This window comes from Sorex araneus, chromosome 2 (assembly GCF_027595985.1).
Source record: "Sorex araneus isolate mSorAra2 chromosome 2, mSorAra2.pri, whole genome shotgun sequence".
Classification (NCBI taxonomy): Eukaryota; Metazoa; Chordata; class Mammalia; order Eulipotyphla; family Soricidae; genus Sorex; species Sorex araneus.
The window spans coordinates 123,211,994-123,233,353 of record NC_073303.1 but is presented as its reverse complement, the minus strand read 5'-3'; the positions used below and the strand labels follow the sequence as shown (position 1 = coordinate 123,233,353).

Genomic DNA, 21,360 nt, shown 5'->3' with positions numbered 1-21,360 from the left:
GGACGCCGCGCAACGGAGCGTCGCGGGAGCCAAAGAGGAGGGCGGCTTCCGCTCCGCGCGGGTCACGTGACAGGAACTGCCCGCCGGAGCTGAAGTAGCCTGGGCCCTCTGGGGTGGAGGTAAGCGGAGGCCCGACGGGAGGAAGGCTCGTGGTGTCGGCGTCTCCCGCGAGCCGCCAAGATGAAGGTGAAGATGCTGAGCCGGAATCCAGACAACTATGTCCGCGAAACCAAGTTGGACTTACAGAGAGGTGAGCCCGGAGTCCGGCCGACCCACCTGGCGCGTTCTGTCCTCGTCCCCTCCCACCCAGGAAAAGCTTGTGACAGTATGCTTGTGGTACTGGATAGCAAACCAACTTCTTTTTAAACTCCTTTACACTCTCTCTCTCTCTCTCTCTCTCTCTCTCTCTCTCTCTCTCTCTCTCTCTCTCTCTTCCCCTCTCCCTCTCCCTTTCCCTCTCCCTCCCCCCCCCCGGGACGCGCCAGCTGCTGCTTCCAAATTCCTGCAGTTGGAACTACCTAGATCAAAGGATTTAAGGTTTTCAACCTTAGTACTCTGCTAACTTTGGTCTACTTTACTAGAAGTTAACCTTTTGTGAATGAGGGAAATAATAAAGTAAACTTGAGCATGATTTTTCCCTTAGTCTTTTATTTCTCTCCTTCCTTCCTCCCTCCCTCCCTCCCTCCCTCCCTCCCTCCCTCCCTCCCTCCCTCCCTCTCTCTCTCTTTCTCTCTTTCTTTCTTTCTTTCTTTCTTTCTTTCTTTCTTTCTTTCTTTCTTTCTTTCTTTCTTTCTTTCGTGGACCACACCAGGTTGTGCCCAGAGCTCACCCCTGGCGGGGCTCAAGGGACCTTAGGGGGTGCCCAGGATGGAGCCCGGCTCTGCCACGTGTAAAGCGTCTGATCCACTGTACCATCTCCCTGGCCCCCGACTCTTGTGGTTGAGTGTAATGGGGTAAATGGCTAAGATGAGATGACTCTTACTGATGCAAACCGGTGGTTCCCCCATCAACAGGCTGACCGTTTATCAGTGATTGACAATCCTGGTGTCTAAATGACAAGGAACCGACATTGAGCAGCCTGTTAAGCCCGCAGAGTAAGGGCTGCAAACCCTTTAAGGTGGGAGTGAAGTTAAAAAGTGCTGAGAAGGGCTGCGGTGGTGGAGCGATAGTACAGCGAGTAGGGCATTAACTGTACACCGGGGTTGGATCCCGTCCACCGCATATGGTCCCCAGAACTGCCAGGGAAGACACCTGAGCGCAGAGCCAGGAGTAAGTCCTGAGTACCCCTGGATGGTAGGGTTGTCCTCCGCCCCTTCCTGAAAAAAAGAAGGACTGTGTCAGGAGTTAACAGTAGTGTTTCTACCTGGGGTGGGGGCGTGGGGGGGGAAGCGCTCCTTTCTCCCCTCTTGGCCACTCAGTGCAGATGGTTGCATGTCAGTGGCTGTGGATGCTCCTGATTGTGCCCTGAGGTTCAGGTGGCTGTGTTGGTTGTATCTTTGGACATCCTTACTCCTTGAGCATCTGGTCCCTTTGCCCCTTTTCCCAGTCTCCCCACCTGCCACAGTAGCTGACATTGACCTTTACCAGACTGAGTTCATTGTGTGCATTCTCTTTCAGGTTAGCATCTTCCTGTGCTTGTGCTTAATACTAGTATCTTTGTTTTCTAGTTTAGCTAACTAGTTACAATAGTGTTAATGTTTTTGGTTTTAATGTACATATTTACTACCCCACCACAACCACCAGAGTGGTCAGGATTATCCTTGTGTCATTGCTGTTCTGCCTCTTCCTCCCCTAGCCCTAAGTCTCCCTTCTCCTTTATAGTTAAAAAAGTTCAAGGGGTTGTCTTCATTTGATACTATCTGTTCCCTTACTTTGTTTCTCAAGAATGGGAAAAATGAGATTATCCATTATTTTTCCTTCTTTCGCAGGGATTTTGCTTATTAGCATGATATTCTCCAGTTTCATACAAGTTACAGCAAATTGCAAGATTTCATCTTTGATGATAGCTAAATACTATTCCATTGTTCATATTTTTCCTTCTTTCGTGGGGATTTTGCTTATTAGCATGATATTCTCCAGTTTCATACAAGTTACAGCAAATTGCAAGATTTCATCTTTGATGATAGCTAAATACTATTCCATTGTTCATATTTTTCCTTCTTTCGTGGGGATTTTGCTTATTAGCACGATATTCTCTAGTTTCATACAAGTTGCAGCAAATTGCAAGATTTCATCTTTGATGATCGCTAAATACTATTCCATTGTTCGACTTTATCCACTTGTGTTGTTGAACACTTGAGTTACCTTTATAGCTTGGCTATTATAGATGATAGAGGTGCATATGTCACTTCAAATTAATGCTTTTGTGTTCTGGGGTAGATACCGGAAAGCAAACTTGCTGGATCACATGGATGCTTGGGTCTTACTTTTTGAAGTCTTGATACTGTTTTCTATAGAGGCTGAACCAGACAACTTTCCCACTGGGAGTGTGGGTTTCTTTCTCAACAAATCTGCACCAACATTTGTTACTTCCACTTTTTTTTTTTTTTTGCTGGGGTGAACACCACTGGCACTCAGGGCTTACTCCTGGCTCTTTCCTCAGTATTCACTCCTGGAGGTGCTTGGGACCTTTGTGGTATTAGGAATGAAACCTGGGTCGCCACAAGTGTACTGTCACTCTGGCTCCACATTCTCACTCTTTCCTTACCACTGTGAGATGATACTGTAGTTCTGGTTTGTGTTTCCCTGGCAATAACTGTTTCGAACTTATTTTGTTTGCCACTCTTTGGGCCTCCTGGCTCAGTGATTCGATGCATGGGTTGAGGTGTGCATGAAAGGTGGGGTTCAATCTGCTCGGAAGGAATGGCTTCTGCCAAGACTTATGAGTGGTCAGTAGAGGTGAAGGCAAAGAAACCAATTTGTCTGGGGCTGAGTTTCTGAAAGTACTTGGAAACTTAAGGTACAGATTGGGATGAGATCCAAAAAGGATTCCAGACCAGAAAGGATTCATTTCATTGACCAGAGGTCCCTAAATCCACTGCAGAATGGAAAAACAGTCAGCACTTCATAATATGTATTATCTTGAGTGGATAAAACAGCACTTCAATTCATATTTGTTATCTTAAAAAATTAAACACAAAATGGATAAAGCACTTTACAGCAGGTAAAGCACCTGTCTGTGGTCAACCCAGGTTCAATCCCTGGCACTCCATGGAGGCCCCCAAGCCTGCCAGGAGTGTTCCCTGTGCACTACTGGATGGGGCCCCCAAACCAAAATAAAATAAAGAACCTAATTTGTTGGGAGAGGGGGGAAGGTTCTGGGCCACAGTTGCTGGTGTTGGTGGGCACTGACAGTGCAGAACCCAGCGGGCACTCAGCCCTTTGAGTTCTCTCTGGGCCCCCCAGTCAAGTTTTGCAGGCTCCCTGGATGACACTGGCAGCCTTGGTTCTGTTATGTGTGGCAGGCCAGGAATTCGGAGGAAAAACTGAAGGATTGAGCACCAAGTGCTAGCTTGCTTCTGCTTTCAGTTACAGTTTACGTTTATTGGAGTTATTTTAATCTTTCTTTACTTTTTTTGGCAGAGAGGGTGGGGGGCAGACTGCCTTGATTGGAATCCTGACCCCATCATTTAATAGGTAATTTCTTACTCTGTGTCTCAGTTCCTTGGCTGTAATCTGGAGACTTGACCACACAGTGTCATGACGGTTGAATGAGCCCGTCTTTTCCATGGTAAACTCTTGTTTTTAAGTAAGTCATCAATCATGGAAAGTGCCCGCTGATTTGTAACCCTCGTGGTCGTGCCCCTTGTGCCTCCGCCTTGTTATTAATCAGCCCTGGCAGTGCTCATGCCAGCCCTGCCCCAAGCCCGACCCTGCTGTTCAGAACTGCTCTGGCAGGCTCCTGTCGTGCACTTAGCTAGCTGTGTGGGTCGTCTGTGTCCCTGCCTAGGAGATGAAGAATGCTCCAAGTACATACAGGAGGAAGAATCTGATCTATTCAGTTTCTTTCCTTTGCAAGTGTACACATTCCATGATCTTCTGGTCATTTTGGAAATTACATATAACAGCATTACTTTTGTATTTGTCACAGTACTAAGCAGAGAACTGTGTCTTAGCAAGTTCAATGATCAGAGGAAAAAGATCGCAGGAAGTAGTAAGTGTAACTGTTTTATTAAGAGGAATTGTTTTTATTTCAGTTCCCAGAAACTACGATCCTACCTTACATCCTTTTGAGGTCCCGAGAGAGTACGTGAGAGCTTTAAATGCTACCAAGCTGGAGCGGGTGTTTGCCAAACCATTCCTTGCTTCCCTGGATGGACACCGAGATGGAGTCAACTGCTTGGCAAAGCACCCCAAAAGCCTGGCTACTGTCCTTTCGGGGGCATGCGACGGAGAGGCAAGTGTGTTCCAAACATGGATATTTTAAATCAGAAGTTATATTACAAATACAAATTTTGTATTAATTGGATTGATAACACTTTCTGTGTCCAGTTTTATAGCTCAACTAAATTCTGTTGCCTTGGTAAGTTTAGTAGCTTCAGATATAAAGATAAGAGATTTAAAGTATAGGTCAAGGCTCAGTTTGACAGTCAATAATAAGTCATGTGGACCAGAGCAGTAGTACAGTAGGTTGGGTGTTTGCCTTGCACGTGGCTAACCCAGGTTCTATCCCCAGCATCGCATATGGTCCCCTGAGCACCACCAGAAGTGACTCCTTAGTGCAGATCTAGGAGTAACCCCTGAACATTGCCAGCATTGCCAAAAAGCCAAAAATAAAATAAAACTCCTCTCGTGTTTAAAAATAATACTAATAAATCATGTTAACACTAAAGAGATTTTATTGGGAGTCGTGCACCCCACCCCCGGGTGTTATTAAAAATTCAGCACTTAATTATTTTCGAGTCTGTAGCACTGTAGCACTGTCATCCCATTGTTCATTGATTTGCTCGAGTGGGCACCAATACCGTCTCCATTGTGAGACTTGTTGTTACTGTTTTTGGCATATTGAATACGCCACGGTAGCTTGCCATGCTCTGCCATGCGGGTGGGATACTCTTGTTAGCTTGCAAAGGACAGAGGAATCGAGCTCGGGTCCATCGAGTGCAAGGCAAACGCCCTACCCAATGTGCTATCTATCGCTCCATCCAGCCCATTGCTTTTGCAGCATTGAATTTATTTTTCTTGGAATGTATTGCTCTGTGCTTGAACATTATATATTCATAGTTCACTGAAATTTCCTGGTATGTTTTCCTGTAGGTTAAGATTTGGAACTTGACTAAACGAAAGTGTATCCGTACAATACAAGCACACGAAGGTTTTGTACGAGGAATATGTACTCGATTTTGTGGGTCTTCTTTTTTTACGGTAAGTACAGTAAATGTAACTAACTCACTGGCTCCTTTCTATATAGGTAATTGAACATTTTCTGCACTTTTGTATTTATTCCAAAGCTCTTGCTTTTTGTTGTGCGATTCAGCTTTCCCCTTACCTTTTTTTTTCCTTCTTTTTTTGGGGCCAAGCCTGTTGTAGCTTAGTGCTCAGTACTAACTCTGTGCTCGGGGGTCACTCCCAGTGGTGCTCAAGCGACCATGTGATAGCAGAGTTTGAACCCATGCCTCCTGCACATAAAGCTTGTGCCCCAAACCTATTGAGCTATCTCTCTGGCCCTTCTCAGATTTTAATGATTGTTTCAACATATTATTGAATTAATAACTCCTTAAGGCACCAAAACGTACTTATGCACAGTGAAGCCAGAACAGTGGTTTAGTTTACTCTGAAGGTTTTTCAGTGCTGGGCCTGAATGATTCGTACTTCGCTAGTGAATCACTATTATAATTATTAGTTTGTGAAGCAAGTTAGTTTTTATTGAGACTTATTTAGAAAGATGTAAGAAGAGAAAAGGGGAGAATGTGTGTTCAAGAGAGAGCACAGGCTTCTCCAGAGAAAATAAACAAGCGAAGAGGCATAGATACAAGCAAGCGTTAGAGGGAGAGCACGGGCTTAAAGAGCCAGCCATGTACTTTGATAGTAAATTATTGGAGCGTGTTTGTGTTTGTGGCAGAACACACAATTTAGCATTCTAACTGATTTCAAATGACAGTTCAGTGGCATTAAGTCACTGACACCATTGTGTACCCACCTCCACACTTTATCACCCTCCCAAACTCAAATTCCATACCATTAAGCAGCAGGTCCCCAGCTCCCCCCACCCCCTGTTCCCTGGTAACTACTGTCCAACTTTGGTGTTATTTTAGATAACCTCGTATAGGTGAGTTATGTAATATTTGCCCTTTTTTGTGTGACTCATTTCACCAAGCATGATTATCAAAGCTTATTCACGTAATAGCATGTTGCAGACTGAACTGAATTTCTTTCCCTTTTGCAAGCTGAGTAATACTCCATTATGTGTATATACTACATTTTGTTTTCTGTCAATAGTCATTTTAATTAGTTTCACTTTTTGGCTTTGTGAATATGTGATCAGGAGTATACCAGTATCTTTTTGTGTTTGTGGAAGGTTTTTAATAGGGAATTGATCAAAATTGTACTTGGAGATGTTTGATGACAGTGATCCATTTGGAGACTTTAATCTGAGTAAGTGGTAATACAAATCAGCAGTAGGGAGTAAAAGCAGCAGAAAGTGGTTGTTAGGTTTAGAAACATTTCAGATGAGCTTGAGAGCTGAATGGTACCTTGGAAGATGGTTCCCCTTACAGAGACAGGAAGTCAGGATTACCAGTGACTTTAGAGGAGAATGGGGAGGTGGGAGATGAGCTGAACTGCAGTGAAGATGCCTGTAAACTTTTGTGGATGCAAATCAGGAACTGAGAAGGGAAGCCAGCTAAACCAGGCATCCTCAGTTACAGAAGGCATTGCTGAGGGGCAATGAGAGGGGAGTGCCAAATAGAAATACTGAAATGCTGGGGAGATAGACCAGGGATGTGCCCGCCTTGGGAAGTGAGGACTATGGAAGGAAAGCATCTTCAGGAAGGGTATACCCAAAGGCGTTTCTCCCTTTTTCCGGAGATGCTAAAGGATTCAATGTGGCTCAGATGCAACAGGACCATAGTACCCGCTTACTAGAGCAGTCAGAAAACAGAGCCCGTGATGGAGCTTGGCTTCCCAAGAGGAAGCTGCTTGTGTGAACTACCCTGAAGGATGATGGGACAGAGACTGCTGCTTCCCGGAAGTTCAGACCTGTAAAGCAGGGGCTGTGGGAATGACTGGAGCGCCCCAGTACTCTTCACATGGCAGCCCTTGCTTTCAACCCTGAAACCTTGTAGTCCCTCGAGCACCACCAGGAGTGAGTCCTGAGCACCTGGGTCTGTAGTTCTACTCTCCTCTTTCTGACACTGTTAGCAACTGATCTTTTGCCTTTTCTCGAATCCCCTAGCACAATCTATAATTTCACAGTGCCTTTCAGCTCCCCCAGGCTCAGGCCTGCTCACACTGGCATTCGGTAGAGCAGCTTCTCCCACCAGTGAGTTCAGGCTCAAGCCTGCAGAAGCTTGACTGAAGGAAAGCATCTCCAGAAAGGGCATGATCAAAGGCGTTTCTCCCTTTTTCCGGAGACGCTAAGGGATTCACTATGGTTCAGATGCAACAGGACCACAGTACCTGCTTAATACTTACACACTCAGTAGGTTTGGGATTCCAGAGCTGAGTTTTGGTAGGAAGCCAGTGTTCCCCAGATTCAGTTGTTAATAAGAGAGAGCCCAGTTTAATACTTCCTTCCTAATATAGAGATTCAGGATTCTATTTATTAGCATCCTGAGTGAAAGAAATTCCTGGCTGACCTCATACCAGAGTGTCTCTCCTGACTTCTTCCCTGTAGTCTGGTCTCGTGGGTAATGTGAATTGTTTTACTGGAATGGTTTTCACCTTTTCTTGCAGTAGTCTGCAAGAAAACACTATGTTGCTCTCTTTAAAATATTTGTCAATATTTTAAAGGGTGATTAAAGCAAGTATGATACAGAAAGGTCAAGCCTAGGCTAATATATCTTGTAACTCTACTCTCTGGTAAAACTAGCATTTTGTTTTATTTAGAGTTATGCAACGTCATAAAGAGGTTTTGCTTTTTGATTTTTTTTGCTTTTTGGATTACACCCAGTGATGCTCAGGGGTTACTCCTGGCTCATGCACTCAGGAATCAGTCCTGGCACTGCTCAGGGGACCATATGGTATGCTGGAAATTGAACCCGGATTGGCCTTGTGCAAGGCAAACACCCTACCCAATGTGCTATTACTCCAGCCCCATAAAGAGTTTTTTTTAACCCCCAACAAATTTTTTTTTTTTTTTGGCGGGGGTTGGGGGGGCGGTCAGGGGAGACGTTGCTGTCGGTACTGGCAATCAAACTCCAGACCTCACATGTGCAGGGTGGGTGTTCTTGCCGCTGAACATGGCTCTGTGAGTTATATCACACAGTACAGTGGGTAGTCAATTCCCTTGCCCCTCTCGGAGAGCCCGGCAAGCTACTCTTGGTGTATTTGATATGCCAAAAACAGTAAAAACAAGTCTCACAATGGAGACATTACTGGCGTCCACTCAAGCAAATCGATGAGCAACAGGATGACAGTGATACAGTGATTCTGTTTTATAGCTCTTTCACTCTGTATCTTGGATATGCTGCATCCCCAAGTCTAAATGAACATAGTTTCATGCCTTGCTTTGAGAATGAGCTAGGATGCTAGCTATTCTACCCACTGTTGCTTCTTAGATGTGCAGCTCTCCGCATCCTTAAGAGATCTGCAGTTCACAGCTTGAAAACAGCTGACTTTGTTTCTGGAAGGGTTAACCTTGAAAAGAGGAATTTTTCCCATGCCAAATTTAAAAATCCCATCTCCCTAGTATTTCTGTTTTTATTACATTTTTGTACATTTACAGTTATCTGGAAGTTTTGTTTGTTCTTGGTGTTTTGGGCCACTCCTGGCAGTGCTCAAGGCTTACTCCTGATTCTGCACTCAGGATTCACTGTGGATAGTTCTTAGGGGGTGCTGGGGATCAAACCCAGGTTAGCCATGTACAAGGCAATCACCTTACCCACTATAATATCTCCTGCCTTTTTGAATTTTGGTTTTATGTCAGACATATTAAGCAACTAGTGAAATTCCGATACCTTTTTGCAGCCCATCTTCTATTTAATGTGAGATACTATTCTTATTATATTTTGCAGTTTTTGCCATGTTTGTGACACAATTTTGTTCCTGTTCTCGTTTTTCTTTCTCTGTACACATATGTATTCATCACAGATCTTTACTGTAACAGGATGGGATATACTACATTATTAAATTGACGGGAAAAGTATGTCATTTTTTAAAAAACTAGAGCATTTTATAGTATGATCTATGTGTTGGTTAGTTTATAACTTCACTATCATTATCATGAATATTTTTAGGTTGGTGATGACAAAACTGTGAAGCAGTGGAAGATGGATGGGCCAGACTCTGGAGCAGAAGAAGAACCATTGCATACAATATTAGGAAAGGTACATAATGAACAGATTCATGCTTGGCTCATTTACATACTTGTCTTTTATTGAAAATTTGCCATAATTTCAATTTCCAAAACAAAATGTAAGAAGAAATCAGACTTTGGCCTATGTTTCTTAAACTATTTTTTAAGCAATATTTGATGCAGCTAAGATTCTCTGTAGCTAAAATCTTTTGACAGTTTTTCCATATGTCATGCAGTAAGGTTTGAGCTAGAGGGTATATTTCCCTGTGTAGGAAATATTTCCTGTGACAGTGTCATGGGAGAAAATGGGTGTGGCTGGAGAAGGGTGAGAGGGCTGGGGGCAAGGTTAGAGAAAGTGGATCAGAATGAGAGTGCAATGAGAAAGGCATTTGCAGATGGCCAACCTGGTGACAGTAAATCTCTGGAGCTGAATATTGAGAGGGCAGGGGGAGAGAGAGAGAGCGAGGGAGAGGGAAAGGGAGGAAAAGAAAAAGTAAAAGAAAAAAGAAGAAGAAGAAAAGAAAAGAAAAAAGAAAAGAACTGCATGGTGCCACAGCACCGCCCACTGAATTCAGAGTAGCTGGAGTAGCGCAGTAGGCCCCACCCCAGTGCCACCCCACATATCAGTATATTAGTTGCAGTTCTAGTGCACAGCAAAGTATGCTGTCTCTTGCACACTACAGCCAAATGTGTGTGGGACCACAGCTAATGTAAGCATAGACCATGTGTGCAACCCAGTCTTCCCAGCAACAGGAAAGAGAAGGGCAGAGAAGCAGGGATAAAGACAGAACCACCGTGTGTCACTGTTCCCTTTACTTAGCTTTACTTTTTTTTTCTTTTCTTAACCAGCTACCCAAAACAGGCAGATGGGGCCAGAGAGATAGTACAGTGGGAAGTGCACTTACCTTGTATGCAGCTGATCCTGCATGCATGACCCTCAGGGTTTGATCCCCCTGTGATTCCTGAGTGCAGAGCCCAGAGTAACCCCTGAGCATCCCGGGTATATCCCCCCTCAAAAAAAATAAATGTTTTACCCAACTTGGGACTATAATGCAGTCCCAACTTGGCTGATTATGTATTTAAAACGAATTGTGTCAGATTTATGAGGTTATTGTTTTTGTCAATATTAGTGTCTGTTCTCCCCCAAACCCCCAAATTTGGGCAAGCTGGGGTGGGGGGTGTGTTGGGCCCCATGCAGCAGTGCTCAGGGTTGACTCCTAGCTCTGAATTCAGAAACCACACCTGAGTGATGGGCAACCCCGTGTGATGCTATAATTTGAATGGGGGTTGGCCCGTATAAGGCAAGTACCTTAACCCATGTGCTGTCTCTCCAATTCCCCCAAGCCCCAGATTGTAATACACTTATTTGTCACTTTCTGCATTTCAGTCCTGGGTGTCAGTATTTCTTGTGTAAACTTATGGAAGTAATTCTTTATTAATTATTTTAGCATTTCATTACTTGATTTTGGTTTTGGTTTTGTTTTTGGGCCACACGCAATGGTGCTCAGATCTTACTCCTGGCTCTGTGCTCAGGGTCATTCCTGGTGGCTTGAGGGACCACGTGGGATGCTGGGGATTGAACCTTGGGTGGCTTCGTTCAAGACGAGTGCTTTACCCGCTCTGTTATTGCTCTGGCCTCTCATTACTTGATTTTTTAACATCTTTCAATATTCAGTGATTTAAAAATACTTTGGGCCAGATAGATGGTGTAGGGGCTAAGGCATTTGCTTTGCTGGCCATCCCCAGTTGATTCCTAGTGTCACGTGGTTCCCTATATGACACTGAGAGTGACCCCAGAGCACTGAGCCAAGGGTATGCCCTGAACACTGCTCTGTGAGTATCACTACTGCCAATTAAATAAAAATACTTCGGTGATATATTTTCAAACTTAATTAAATATATCTTATTAATATTTTTCTTTATCCCCATACATGAGATGAGAAAAATCACTTTTCTGTGATAGTTTTTTTCTGAGCAGGAATTTTCTTTAAAAACCAGAGTGTCTGTTAAGGAGATATGTTGGGTGACCAGTGGAATCCTGGGGTCATTGATGGAGAGATGGTCATAGGATAGGAGTTGGGATGTTTTAATAGAGCCTAAAATTCTAGTTTCAACAACTTGGTAAATCTTAGTACCTTAATCTTTTTAAAAATCTCTTAAATGAAAGTGTAAATAAATAGATTTAAAATAATAATCTGTAAATTTGTACTATCAATGAAAAAGAAGTAATTGCACTATCTCTTTGCTTTTAAAGACAGTATATACAGGAATTGATCATCACTGGAAAGATGCTGTTTTTGCCACATGTGGACAGCAAGTGGACATTTGGGATGAACATAGGACAAATCCTATCTGTTCAATGACCTGGGGATTTGACAGTATAAGTAGTGTTAAATTTAACCCAATCGAGGTAAGCTTCCTTCTTGAAAAATACTCCATTTTGTTTCCTCATTACTTAATAGTTTCAAGTCCCTTTAGAAAAGTTTTGAATACGTGGTATGAAAATTCACTGAAATTTAAATGATGTTCTAGCTTTTGTTCAACTTGCCCCGTTAATCTGAGTTCTGCAGCGTTTGCTCAGATCTCAGCAGGCCTGCCTGCCTCTGTTCACACTGGGCAGAGGAAGGTGAGCGCATGTGCTTGAGGGGGTAGGAAGACTCCAGCACTGGCCATTCAGTGAAGCTTCAGTCTCACTTGTGCCTCCAGACCCCACCGCTGCACCTTTAAAAATCGCTCTTAATTTTCCACAAGTGTTCTGTATTTGTAAGTGTACTAATGCATAATGAGGACTGTATGGTTACTATTGTACTGTATATCAGTTAACTGATATTTTTCCTTGCTCACAAGTCTCAGTTGTGCTTTTAGCCAAGGAAAGAGTTGGAGATTAGCTATTGTCTCTTCAGGCCCAGATTTAGGAAAGGCAACTGCCATTAAACTTCTTGGCAGTTACTGAGATATTTTTTCCCTTCTGTTTTGCTTTTTCCCACTTTGGGGGGTCCACACCTCGCTGTGCTTAGGGGTCCATCTGGTGCCAGGGATCAAACCCTGGGCTCCTGCATGGAAACATGAGCTCTGGCCCTCTGTACCATCTCCTCTGCCCTCACTGAGATTTGTTTGGGCCCGGGGCAGTAGGCAAACTCATCTAGAAGACACAGTGGTGATGCCTTTTCCTGAGGAGTTGCCTCATATATAAACTGAGGTCAGAGGTTGTCAGGAAATCACTGTGTTACATGGTGGAGGAGAAAATCCTGACGTGCGGTTTGATACTGTTAGAGAGCCAGGCTGGTAGAAGGAGAGTTGAAAGGTCAGTTATAAACTCGATGATGAGCGGGAATGTGGGTGCATGGTCTGAGGTCAGCCTGGCCCCGAGGTGCTGCTGAGAAGCCAGACAGTCCCAGGACACGCTTCCTGCCCCCAACCACTTCTGCAAGACACTCCAGGTTGAGAGCAGAGAGAGGCTGATAAATGATGGTCTGGGAACCCGCTGCCTGGTCCTGTCATGGAACACAGCCGTGCCCTTCCCCTAGGTGTCATTTGTAGCTGCTTGATGGCAGAGTTGAGTAAATGATGCCGAGACCGTGTGGATCAGGGGTCACCAAGCCCAAAGCACTTCCTGTCTCTAGCCTGTTCCAGAAAGTGGTGACTGACTGGCACTCTTTCAACCTTTCATCCTCTATCTTTCTCCCTGTGCTCTCCTTGGTTACCTGGTGAACTGGGACCCGAGAGGGCAGGTGAGCAGGCGTGACCCAAGGCAGGAGCATGCAGGAGTGGGTCAGAAGCAGTATCTCTCCTGCTGGGTGTTTCCTGCCTTTGTGTCTTGGCTTTGACCTTCTTCAGGTCACAGTTTTTCTCTATATTTGCTTCTTTATTTTTAAAGTGAGCTTAGTTATATCATCCAGGGTAATTCATAGGTCTGTTGTGAGTATAAGATGTGATAATATATGCGAATATTTTTAAAAGGTGCCATCAAATATAAGATGCAGATGTTATTACTATTAAAAAAAAAACCCACCCCAGGAGGAGCAGACAGATACAATTCCTTCTTCTCCAGTGGCTAAATGAGATCTTTGGCATCTCTGTTTGGGTCAGAGGAGCTGATGCCAGACCAAAATCCAAATTAATTGCTAGTGATGACTTTGTGACCCTGTTTTTCAAGTTTGCCTCTGTAACAACGCTGTTTAGCTGTGTTTTGTTGTTTAATTAACCTTACGAACTGATTTAGTGATAAAAGCAAACTGTGTGTGTATTTCTTATTTCCTATTAAACTTAATGGTAAGGGCATGTTGCTGTGAATAAATAGAATGTGTTTGTCTCTTCCAATAACATTTTTTATAGTATGGTATTCTGATAGTGCCAATGAAGTATGCTGTGCATTGCCACATTGTTGAGTGTGAAAATTGGCTTTAAGGGTAGGCAGATTTTTTTCTTTTTGTATTGTTCAGATCAGTCTTTCTATAAGTGGGACCTGGCCAGACCTTGAGGTGACATCATGAAAAATGAAGAAGGGTGGAGAGGACTCACTCACCAATGGAAAGTTTCAGGAAGGAAGTGATTAATGAGGAGGGTTTCCTGAGAGAACGGAGGCTTGGCACCGTGGCCAGTGAGGCTTTTTTTCTCTCCAAAGTGCAATTATTGTTAACTGGAAAAGAACTGAGCAGAGATTATGATGGTAGCGGTCATTTCATGTGGTTTATCCCGTCTGGGTATGTGAGTGTGGTAGAAGCCAGCCAGTGGTGCAGGGAGGGAGTTAACGGCTCATTTCTCCACTGCTTGCAGTGCGAATAGAGGCAGAGGCTGACTGTGAGTGTCAGGAATAGTGAGTGGGGAGGGGTGGGGCGGGGGTGCTTAGTGTCACTAATGACCAGGGTTGTGTGTGTGTTGTACCTTAATACCTGAGAGATATTTGAAACTTGTGAGGCAAAGGCCATGCTTAATTTAGTTCACGAACATGAGGAAATGTGTAACCACTAGCCAGGCAGTCACGTCATTAAGGGATATCAATGTACAGATCTAAATTTTTAAATAACATTCCCTCAGCTGTTTGCAGTAAAATTGACACACTCCCCCACGATAGCTCTAGTTAATACAATTCTATGGAACAGTTAAATATATATGTCAAGAAGTGTAAAGTTGCTCATGCTTTTTTTTTTTTTTTTTTTTTTTTTGCTTTTTGGGTCACACCTGGCGATGCACAGGGGTTACTCCTGGCTCTGCACTCAGGAATTACCCCTGGCCATGCTCAGGGGACCATATGGGATGCTGGGATTTGAACCCGGGTCGGCCGCGTGCAAGGCAAACGCCCTACCCGCTGTGCTATCTCTCCAGCCCCTGCTCATGCTTTTTGACTCACTGGTGCCAGTGGTGGAACCTTACACTAAGAAGAAAGAAGCCTTACATTTGATAGCTTTTAGATATATGAAAATGTTGACAGAAATGTTATTTATAGGGGCTAGAGAGAGAGTACAGCTGGTAGGGCACTTGTCTTGCATGCGGCCAACTGTTTCGTCCCGGGCACCCCGTGGTAGTCCCCTAAGCACTGCCAGGAATGATCTCTGAGTGCAGGGCCAGGAATAAGCCCTGGCTTATTATAAAACTGAAAAAATAGGAAACAAGTCTTAAGATGAAGAGTGGAGATATAAAATAGGGATGTAGACTAAAGTAGAATACCGAGTTCTCAGTGCTGTCTTCACTGGCCTCTGAGCTGCCCGAATGGGCTGAAGAGTGAAGGGTTAAGCTGCCGAGATTGAGTCCTTACCCTCTTCCAGTGGACTAAGCGCTGCAGCGTGTCTCTTCCTGTGAACATGTAGAGAGATCATTCTTCCACTAGCAGACATGCTTAACTGCCAAGGCTGCTTTTGATTGGTATTTGTTATTTTATTTTTAGACGTTTCTCTTGGGAAGTTGTGCCTCTGACAGGAATATAGTGTTGTATGACATGAGGCAAGCTACTCCTCTGAAAAAGGTGAGTTTGCGTTTATCTTTGGCTTTGAACATAACCATCGTCGATGCATTTCTCAGTGTGTCTGGTGACTGGAAGGTGAACACATGTTTTTATGTTTGTTTTGTTTTTTTGTAGGATTAATACATTTTTTTCATAGAGATTTCCTTTTACCCCAAAGTGATCAACATTGGATGCACCCTGCTTCCTCTTGTTTTTTTCTGAGTATCCTTAAATTTCCTCCTGCTCCTCTCTTCTAACCTTTGCACCCTCAAAACTGGCGGGACTGAAAATGCCTAACAAGGAAGTACGTATTTTCATGACTTCAGACTGTGATTATCCTGACTCGGGTGATATTTGGTTCCAGCAGATTCTAATTGACACAGGCAGCTGTGTTTATTGAGTTATTTGCTGATGGGCCCTTGTTTGACGCTTTGTTTTGTTTAGACAAGGACTGTTCAGAGGAACAGATTTCCCAACAGTCTAAGGTAGTCACTCCAGTATTTAGTTATGAAAGCTTATTGATGGTTTGTGGGGTTTTTGCTTTTATGTTGGTGTTTTAGTTTGTAATTTAAATTCTGCCCCACACCCAGTGGTTCTCAGGCGCTATTCCTGGCTCTGTTCTCGGGGTCACTCCTAGCCATGCCTGGGAGATATCAGGTACGCTGGGCCTGTTTACAGAAGAAGACATGTATGTACTCACCCAGACCTGCTTGTGTGGCCCGTGAGGAGGGCGAGAAGAGTCTGTGCCCAGTGAGAAGAGCAGGAGGCTGGGACCTCGACCCTTCCGGGACAGCCTTGCTCCGCCTGGGTCTGGACTCCAGGGCCATAGGCACCGGAGAAAGACATTCCTCGGATCCTTTTTAAATGGTCAGATCACTCTGACACACCGTATGTTCGCAGATAGTAGAAGGGAATGTATTTTTGGAGGCTGATTGCAGAAAATAAGATCCTCTTTCCAGAGCATCCTTGAATCATTTCAAAAAACACGCATGTGTGTGGCTTTCAAGTTCCTCCAAAATCTGGTCCACGCTTGTTTTCCATTTATTTATTTGTTTCAGTCAGTAAAGCAGCATTTAATTCAATTGTCACATGCCGGTCACCTTGGATACAAAAGAAAAGATGTTCTTTTACTCCTGTGGCTTTGTTTTGGTTGTGGCGCTCCCCTAGCATGCTCTGGGGCTGCTCCTGACTTCATGTTCAGGGGTTGCCCCTGTGGTGCTGGAGACCAGGCAGCCCTGGGGGTGGAACCAGCATTCTAGATGCAAAGCATGTGCTCCAGCCCTTTGTGCTATCTCCTGGCCCGTTTTCTGTTTTACAAGTCTTTTTTCGAGTTTTGTTTTGGACCACATCTGGGGATACTCGGGTTACTCTTGGCTTTGCATTCAGGAATCTCTCCTGGCAGTGCTTGAGCAAATGGGATACTGGGGGTCATCTGCCTGCAAGGCAAGCGCTCTACCCACTGTACTCTCTGTCTAGCCCCTGTCTTTTTCTCTTTTAAATGTAACAGTGTTCAATCTCTTATCATTATATTTCTCCACCAGGTGGTTTTTGTTTGTTTAATGTAGAAGGGGTGTTTCTGGCATTTAATGGGCTGGAAGTCTAAAGGAGGTGCCTGGTGCATAGACAGTCACACAGAACATAGTGTGTCCTACCTAAAGTGCCAGTAGCGGTCCTGCTGCAGAACATTATAATAGTTCCTCACGGGTCAGCTGACATCATACTTGATGTTTGAAACACCTGCAGGTAGGATAGAGAAAAATCAACGTGAGGGGCTGAGTTGATAGCAGAGGAGGCCCAAGAGGTAGAGTGCTTGCCTGACACTGCTGAGGGTCCCCAAGTCCCACCAGGTATATCCTCCCATTCATTCAGTTAACCTAGCCCCATATAGAACAGGTGTAATATCCTAATTTAATTGTGAATTACAATAAAAATAAATCTTGCGACAAAGATTTGTATCTGTATTATTTATTGAATTGTGGCCAGATAGACTCATGGCTGCTTCTGTTTACTATTTATTTATTTATTCATATAACTTGGGGATTGAGCCCAGGCCTTGCCCCTGTAGAGAATGCTTCTGCCATTGAGTGCTATGTAATGTGTTTGATAGAATCAAGTTTAAAGAGCTTTGTGGCCGGAACCAGATGTCTCAATGGGTGTTTTTCACTGGACCAGATGTCCAGTAACCTTTGAAATTTTCCTCCACTTTAACCCTAAGTTCACCGTTAAATTGAACCTTAGTTCAGTAGTTAATCATTTGCTGCTTAGTTGTATTCTATTAACATGTTGATGTATCTCAGTTTTCTAAATTAGTCATGTTGCATTTTTATCACATGCATATATGTTAAAAAGGACGATGTATTAAGCATTTTAATAATTTTCATGGTTACTACCCTGTGTATTCAGGAAACAATCATAATTGATTTTGCAGCAAGCTGAGAACAGTTCACTACTTATCACGTATGTGCTCAATTCAATGAAAGAAAAGAAAGAAAGGAAATTAAATGGGAAATATGTGCGTTTTCAAGGAAATTAATTCCAGAAGATGGATTTATAAAGTCTTCCTTTTTCAGGTCATCTTAGACATGAGAACAAATACAATCTGTTGGAACCCTATGGAAGCTTTTGTTTTCACTGCGGCAAATGAAGATTACAAGTATGTTGGTTTCTTTTCAAACTTCTGTAAGAAATAGCTCAGTTGTCAGAGTCCCAACTAATGAGATGTTTCCCTAAGTAGTAATGTCCTTCATGTGTAAGTTAGAAAACCGCCATTCTTCTTGCTGAAATAATTGTTTCCCAAATTGAAGAACTTTTTCATGAAAGCCTGCTCAGTTTTCAAACTGACACTGACCAGGGACAGCCAACTATCACCTTTGCCCCGAAAATCTAGCCAGCAGCGAGCTTCAGGAACCTGGGGAGAGCTCCCTGGCTAAAGCGGGAGTTTTGAGCCTCTCATGCACCCACCGCCATCCGAACAGCACTGCCCTGGGGACTCCCAACATCACAGCGGAGTGTAGGAGTTTTGAGCACCACAGCCAGGTGTGTGTGAGCACCACATCCAACGTGGGCGACTACAGTGGCCAGTTACAGGCCTGAGCGAGTACCATGACCAAGTGTGCAGAGCACCCCCCCAACCCCCCCGTCCCAGGCCTTGCAACAGCACCACAGCAACAAAAAAGGCAGGAAAAGGGAATAGAAACGGGGGCCTGGAGGGATAGCTCAAGGGGTTCATCCCCAACCTTCCCTGGCCCCTGACCACTACCAGGTGTAGCCTCAAACCCTGAATTTCTCTCGCCCTAAACTTCACATCGGAGTAGGGCCACCCACAGTTCTATGTTGGTTCAGTCTACTTTGTTTTTTGCTCTGATACCTTTGGACCTAATAATTCTACTTGTGGGAACCTGTCCTGGTTGCATGGAATCTTAAGTATTCAAATGCTGGACTCTTTTTAAGAAATGTTTATAGGGTCAGGGATGGGATTCAGTAGTATAACAGTTTGCCTCATTTCAGTCCCTGGCACTGCACAACAATTTGAAAAGGAATTATATGTAATAATAAAAAGTTGGAAATTTTCAAAGCTAATTTGTATTTAAATATGGACCATTAGCACATTTTTAGAGACTAACGGGTAAATGTTTATAAGCTATATGGAATATCAGCAGTATACAGGGCTTTAAACAGTATCTCAATTTTTATAGTGTTACTTAATTTTTAAAAATAGGATGGTGAGAAGATTAGAAAGAATCTCAGTGTACTCACTGTCTTTCTCTGGGTGGTTGAATTAAGACAAGAAGTTTCATGTTTTGTACTTTTTTAAAAAGTTCCCGCATATTCTCCAAGCAGATAGTTCTATTTTGATAGAGGAAAGCATGCAGATGTAACAGTAAGAAATAATTAAAGTCATTGATCCTTTTGCCTTTTACCTCCCAGAGTCTGCTTAGGCATGTCCTGCTTAGCTCTCAGTCTTCCTTTCACTGACCTCAGTGTCACACCTGCTTGGTTCTAGAAATGTGTGTCCACTAACACCAGCTCCTTTGCAGCCTGTATACCTTTGACATGCGTGCCCTGGACACCCCTGTGATGGTCCACATGGACCACGTGTCTGCTGTGCTGGACGTGGATTACTCCCCCACTGGGAAGGACTTCGTGTCTGCGAGTTTTGATAAGTCAATTCGCATCTTTCCTGTGGATAAAAGTCGGAGCAGGTATGTGGCTGCGCTGAACATGGAAGTTCAAGGAAGTGTGCCATCCGAGCAGATGTTCTTGCATTGAACATCAGCATCTTTACAAAAGGATTGTGTGGTTCTGTAACATGTATGCGTTCATTTAATGTTACGTATGCATGCATTTATGGAATGTGTCACTAGGAAATCTTAGGGTTTGCCCCAGGGCAGGGTCTTTTATTTGAAATTCTTTTTATTTTTTTTATTTTTTTTTCATTAATTTTTTTTTAATTTAAATTTTATTGAATCACCATGTGGAGGGTTACAAAGTTCTCAGGATTATGCCAGTTATACAGTACTCAAACACCCTTCCCTTCACCCGTGCCCATATTCCATCACCAACCACCCCATTATACCTCCCGCCCCCTCCCGCCCCCCCAGTCCCCGCCCTTGTAAGTGATAAGTTTCACTTCGTTTACGCTTTATCTTGGTTACAGTCCATGTTTCAACACATAATTCACTATTGTTGCTAGGGTTTCCCCCCAAAAAAGAGAAGACAGTCCCACTGTCAAGGAAGCATTTGATGGCTCTCCATTGCTGAGAATGTAGAGATATTAAGTCCCGCTGTTTGTACATAACTTTTCTATTTTTTTCCCCCCTCGTCCCGCGCCACCGAGATCACGCCTGTTTAGTAATCACCACGCTGCCTGACAAAGGGAAAACAAACCAAAAGAGATGGTTATTTCTCGTCATCAGCCGGCGTGGGGCTCTGGCTTAGTTGATAGTCTGGTAGAATGTCTGCAAGCAGTTTCTGGAACCAAAAGTAATACGCTGGTATCGACCCCGGCTCAAGATTCCACCAGCGTCCCGCTGTTCCAAGTACATAATAATTTATTCCCTTGTATCCGATTCCCACGCCACCAGGTCCGTGTCAGCTTAATGGATATCATACTATGGTTAACACCACGCCGCGTTTCTTCCCGAGAAAGAAGGATATTTCTTCTCAGCCGGCGTGGGGATATGGCTTAGTTCAGTCTATAGAGATGGCTACCACTTTGGTGGCCTTCAATATTTCAGCAAAAGACTTACTATTCTTGTTAGGATTTCCCACCAGAGTCCGACCCGTTAAAAGGGAACCATTTCATATTGGTGATGGTTAAATGAAAATAGGTTGCGCGGCCATGGCAGCAGCCTCTCGGCTTTGAATTTCTGTATAAAGTCCAGGGAAAGTACAGCCAGAAATTACACGTCGCTACAAACTTTAACCCTATTATGGTCCCCCCAAAGTCCAACCCATTACAAAGGAACCATTTCATATTGCTGATGATTAGATGACATTAGGCTGCCGCGGCTGCGCAGTTTTGGGTTTCTATATAAAGTCCAGGGAAAATTCTGCCTAAAATTCTATCGCTACAATCTTTTACCCTTTAACAAAAAACTTAGTACTATTGTTTGGAGTTTCCCCCCACGTTAAGCCCTGCCAAAAAGGAACATTTACACGTTGCTGACAATCAAGTGATATTAGGTCGAGCGGCTGCAATAGCAGCTGCGCGGTTTTGGATTTCTATATGAAGTCCAAGGAAAATTCTTTTGGTAATTGCATCACTCGCTGGCAGCGCCTGGGCCAGAAGCTCCCAGCACACAGTTTGGAGGCATTTTGGGGGCGCCGCTCGTGTCCAAAGTGGTTCAGTTGCCTCCGGGGTCGATCTCGCGCGGGGCCGCAAAGGAGCGTCCCCACATGGCTCTGTGCTTAAATGTCGGCCGGCACAGGGCAGATCCGGGAGTCCCGCCCATCGGCTATCCCG

At 44.0% G+C, this 21,360-nt stretch overlaps 1 protein-coding gene across 1 annotated transcript in view; it reads left to right on the top strand.

Annotated features, from left to right (window-relative positions):
• Positions 1-49: 49 nt before the first annotated feature.
• Positions 50-21,360, top strand: part of DCAF13 (DDB1 and CUL4 associated factor 13) — a 30,427-nt gene continuing 9,116 nt past the window's right edge. Inside the window, exons 1-8 of the mRNA XM_004607681.2 lie at positions 50-250; positions 4,197-4,396; positions 5,257-5,364; positions 9,396-9,485; positions 11,709-11,864; positions 15,339-15,416; positions 17,966-18,048; positions 19,433-19,597. Coding sequence (XP_004607738.1) covers positions 181-250; positions 4,197-4,396; positions 5,257-5,364; positions 9,396-9,485; positions 11,709-11,864; positions 15,339-15,416; positions 17,966-18,048; positions 19,433-19,597 — 950 coding nt within the window. The 5' untranslated portion in view covers positions 50-180. The remainder of the gene's footprint in view (positions 251-4,196; positions 4,397-5,256; positions 5,365-9,395; positions 9,486-11,708; positions 11,865-15,338; positions 15,417-17,965; positions 18,049-19,432; positions 19,598-21,360) is intronic.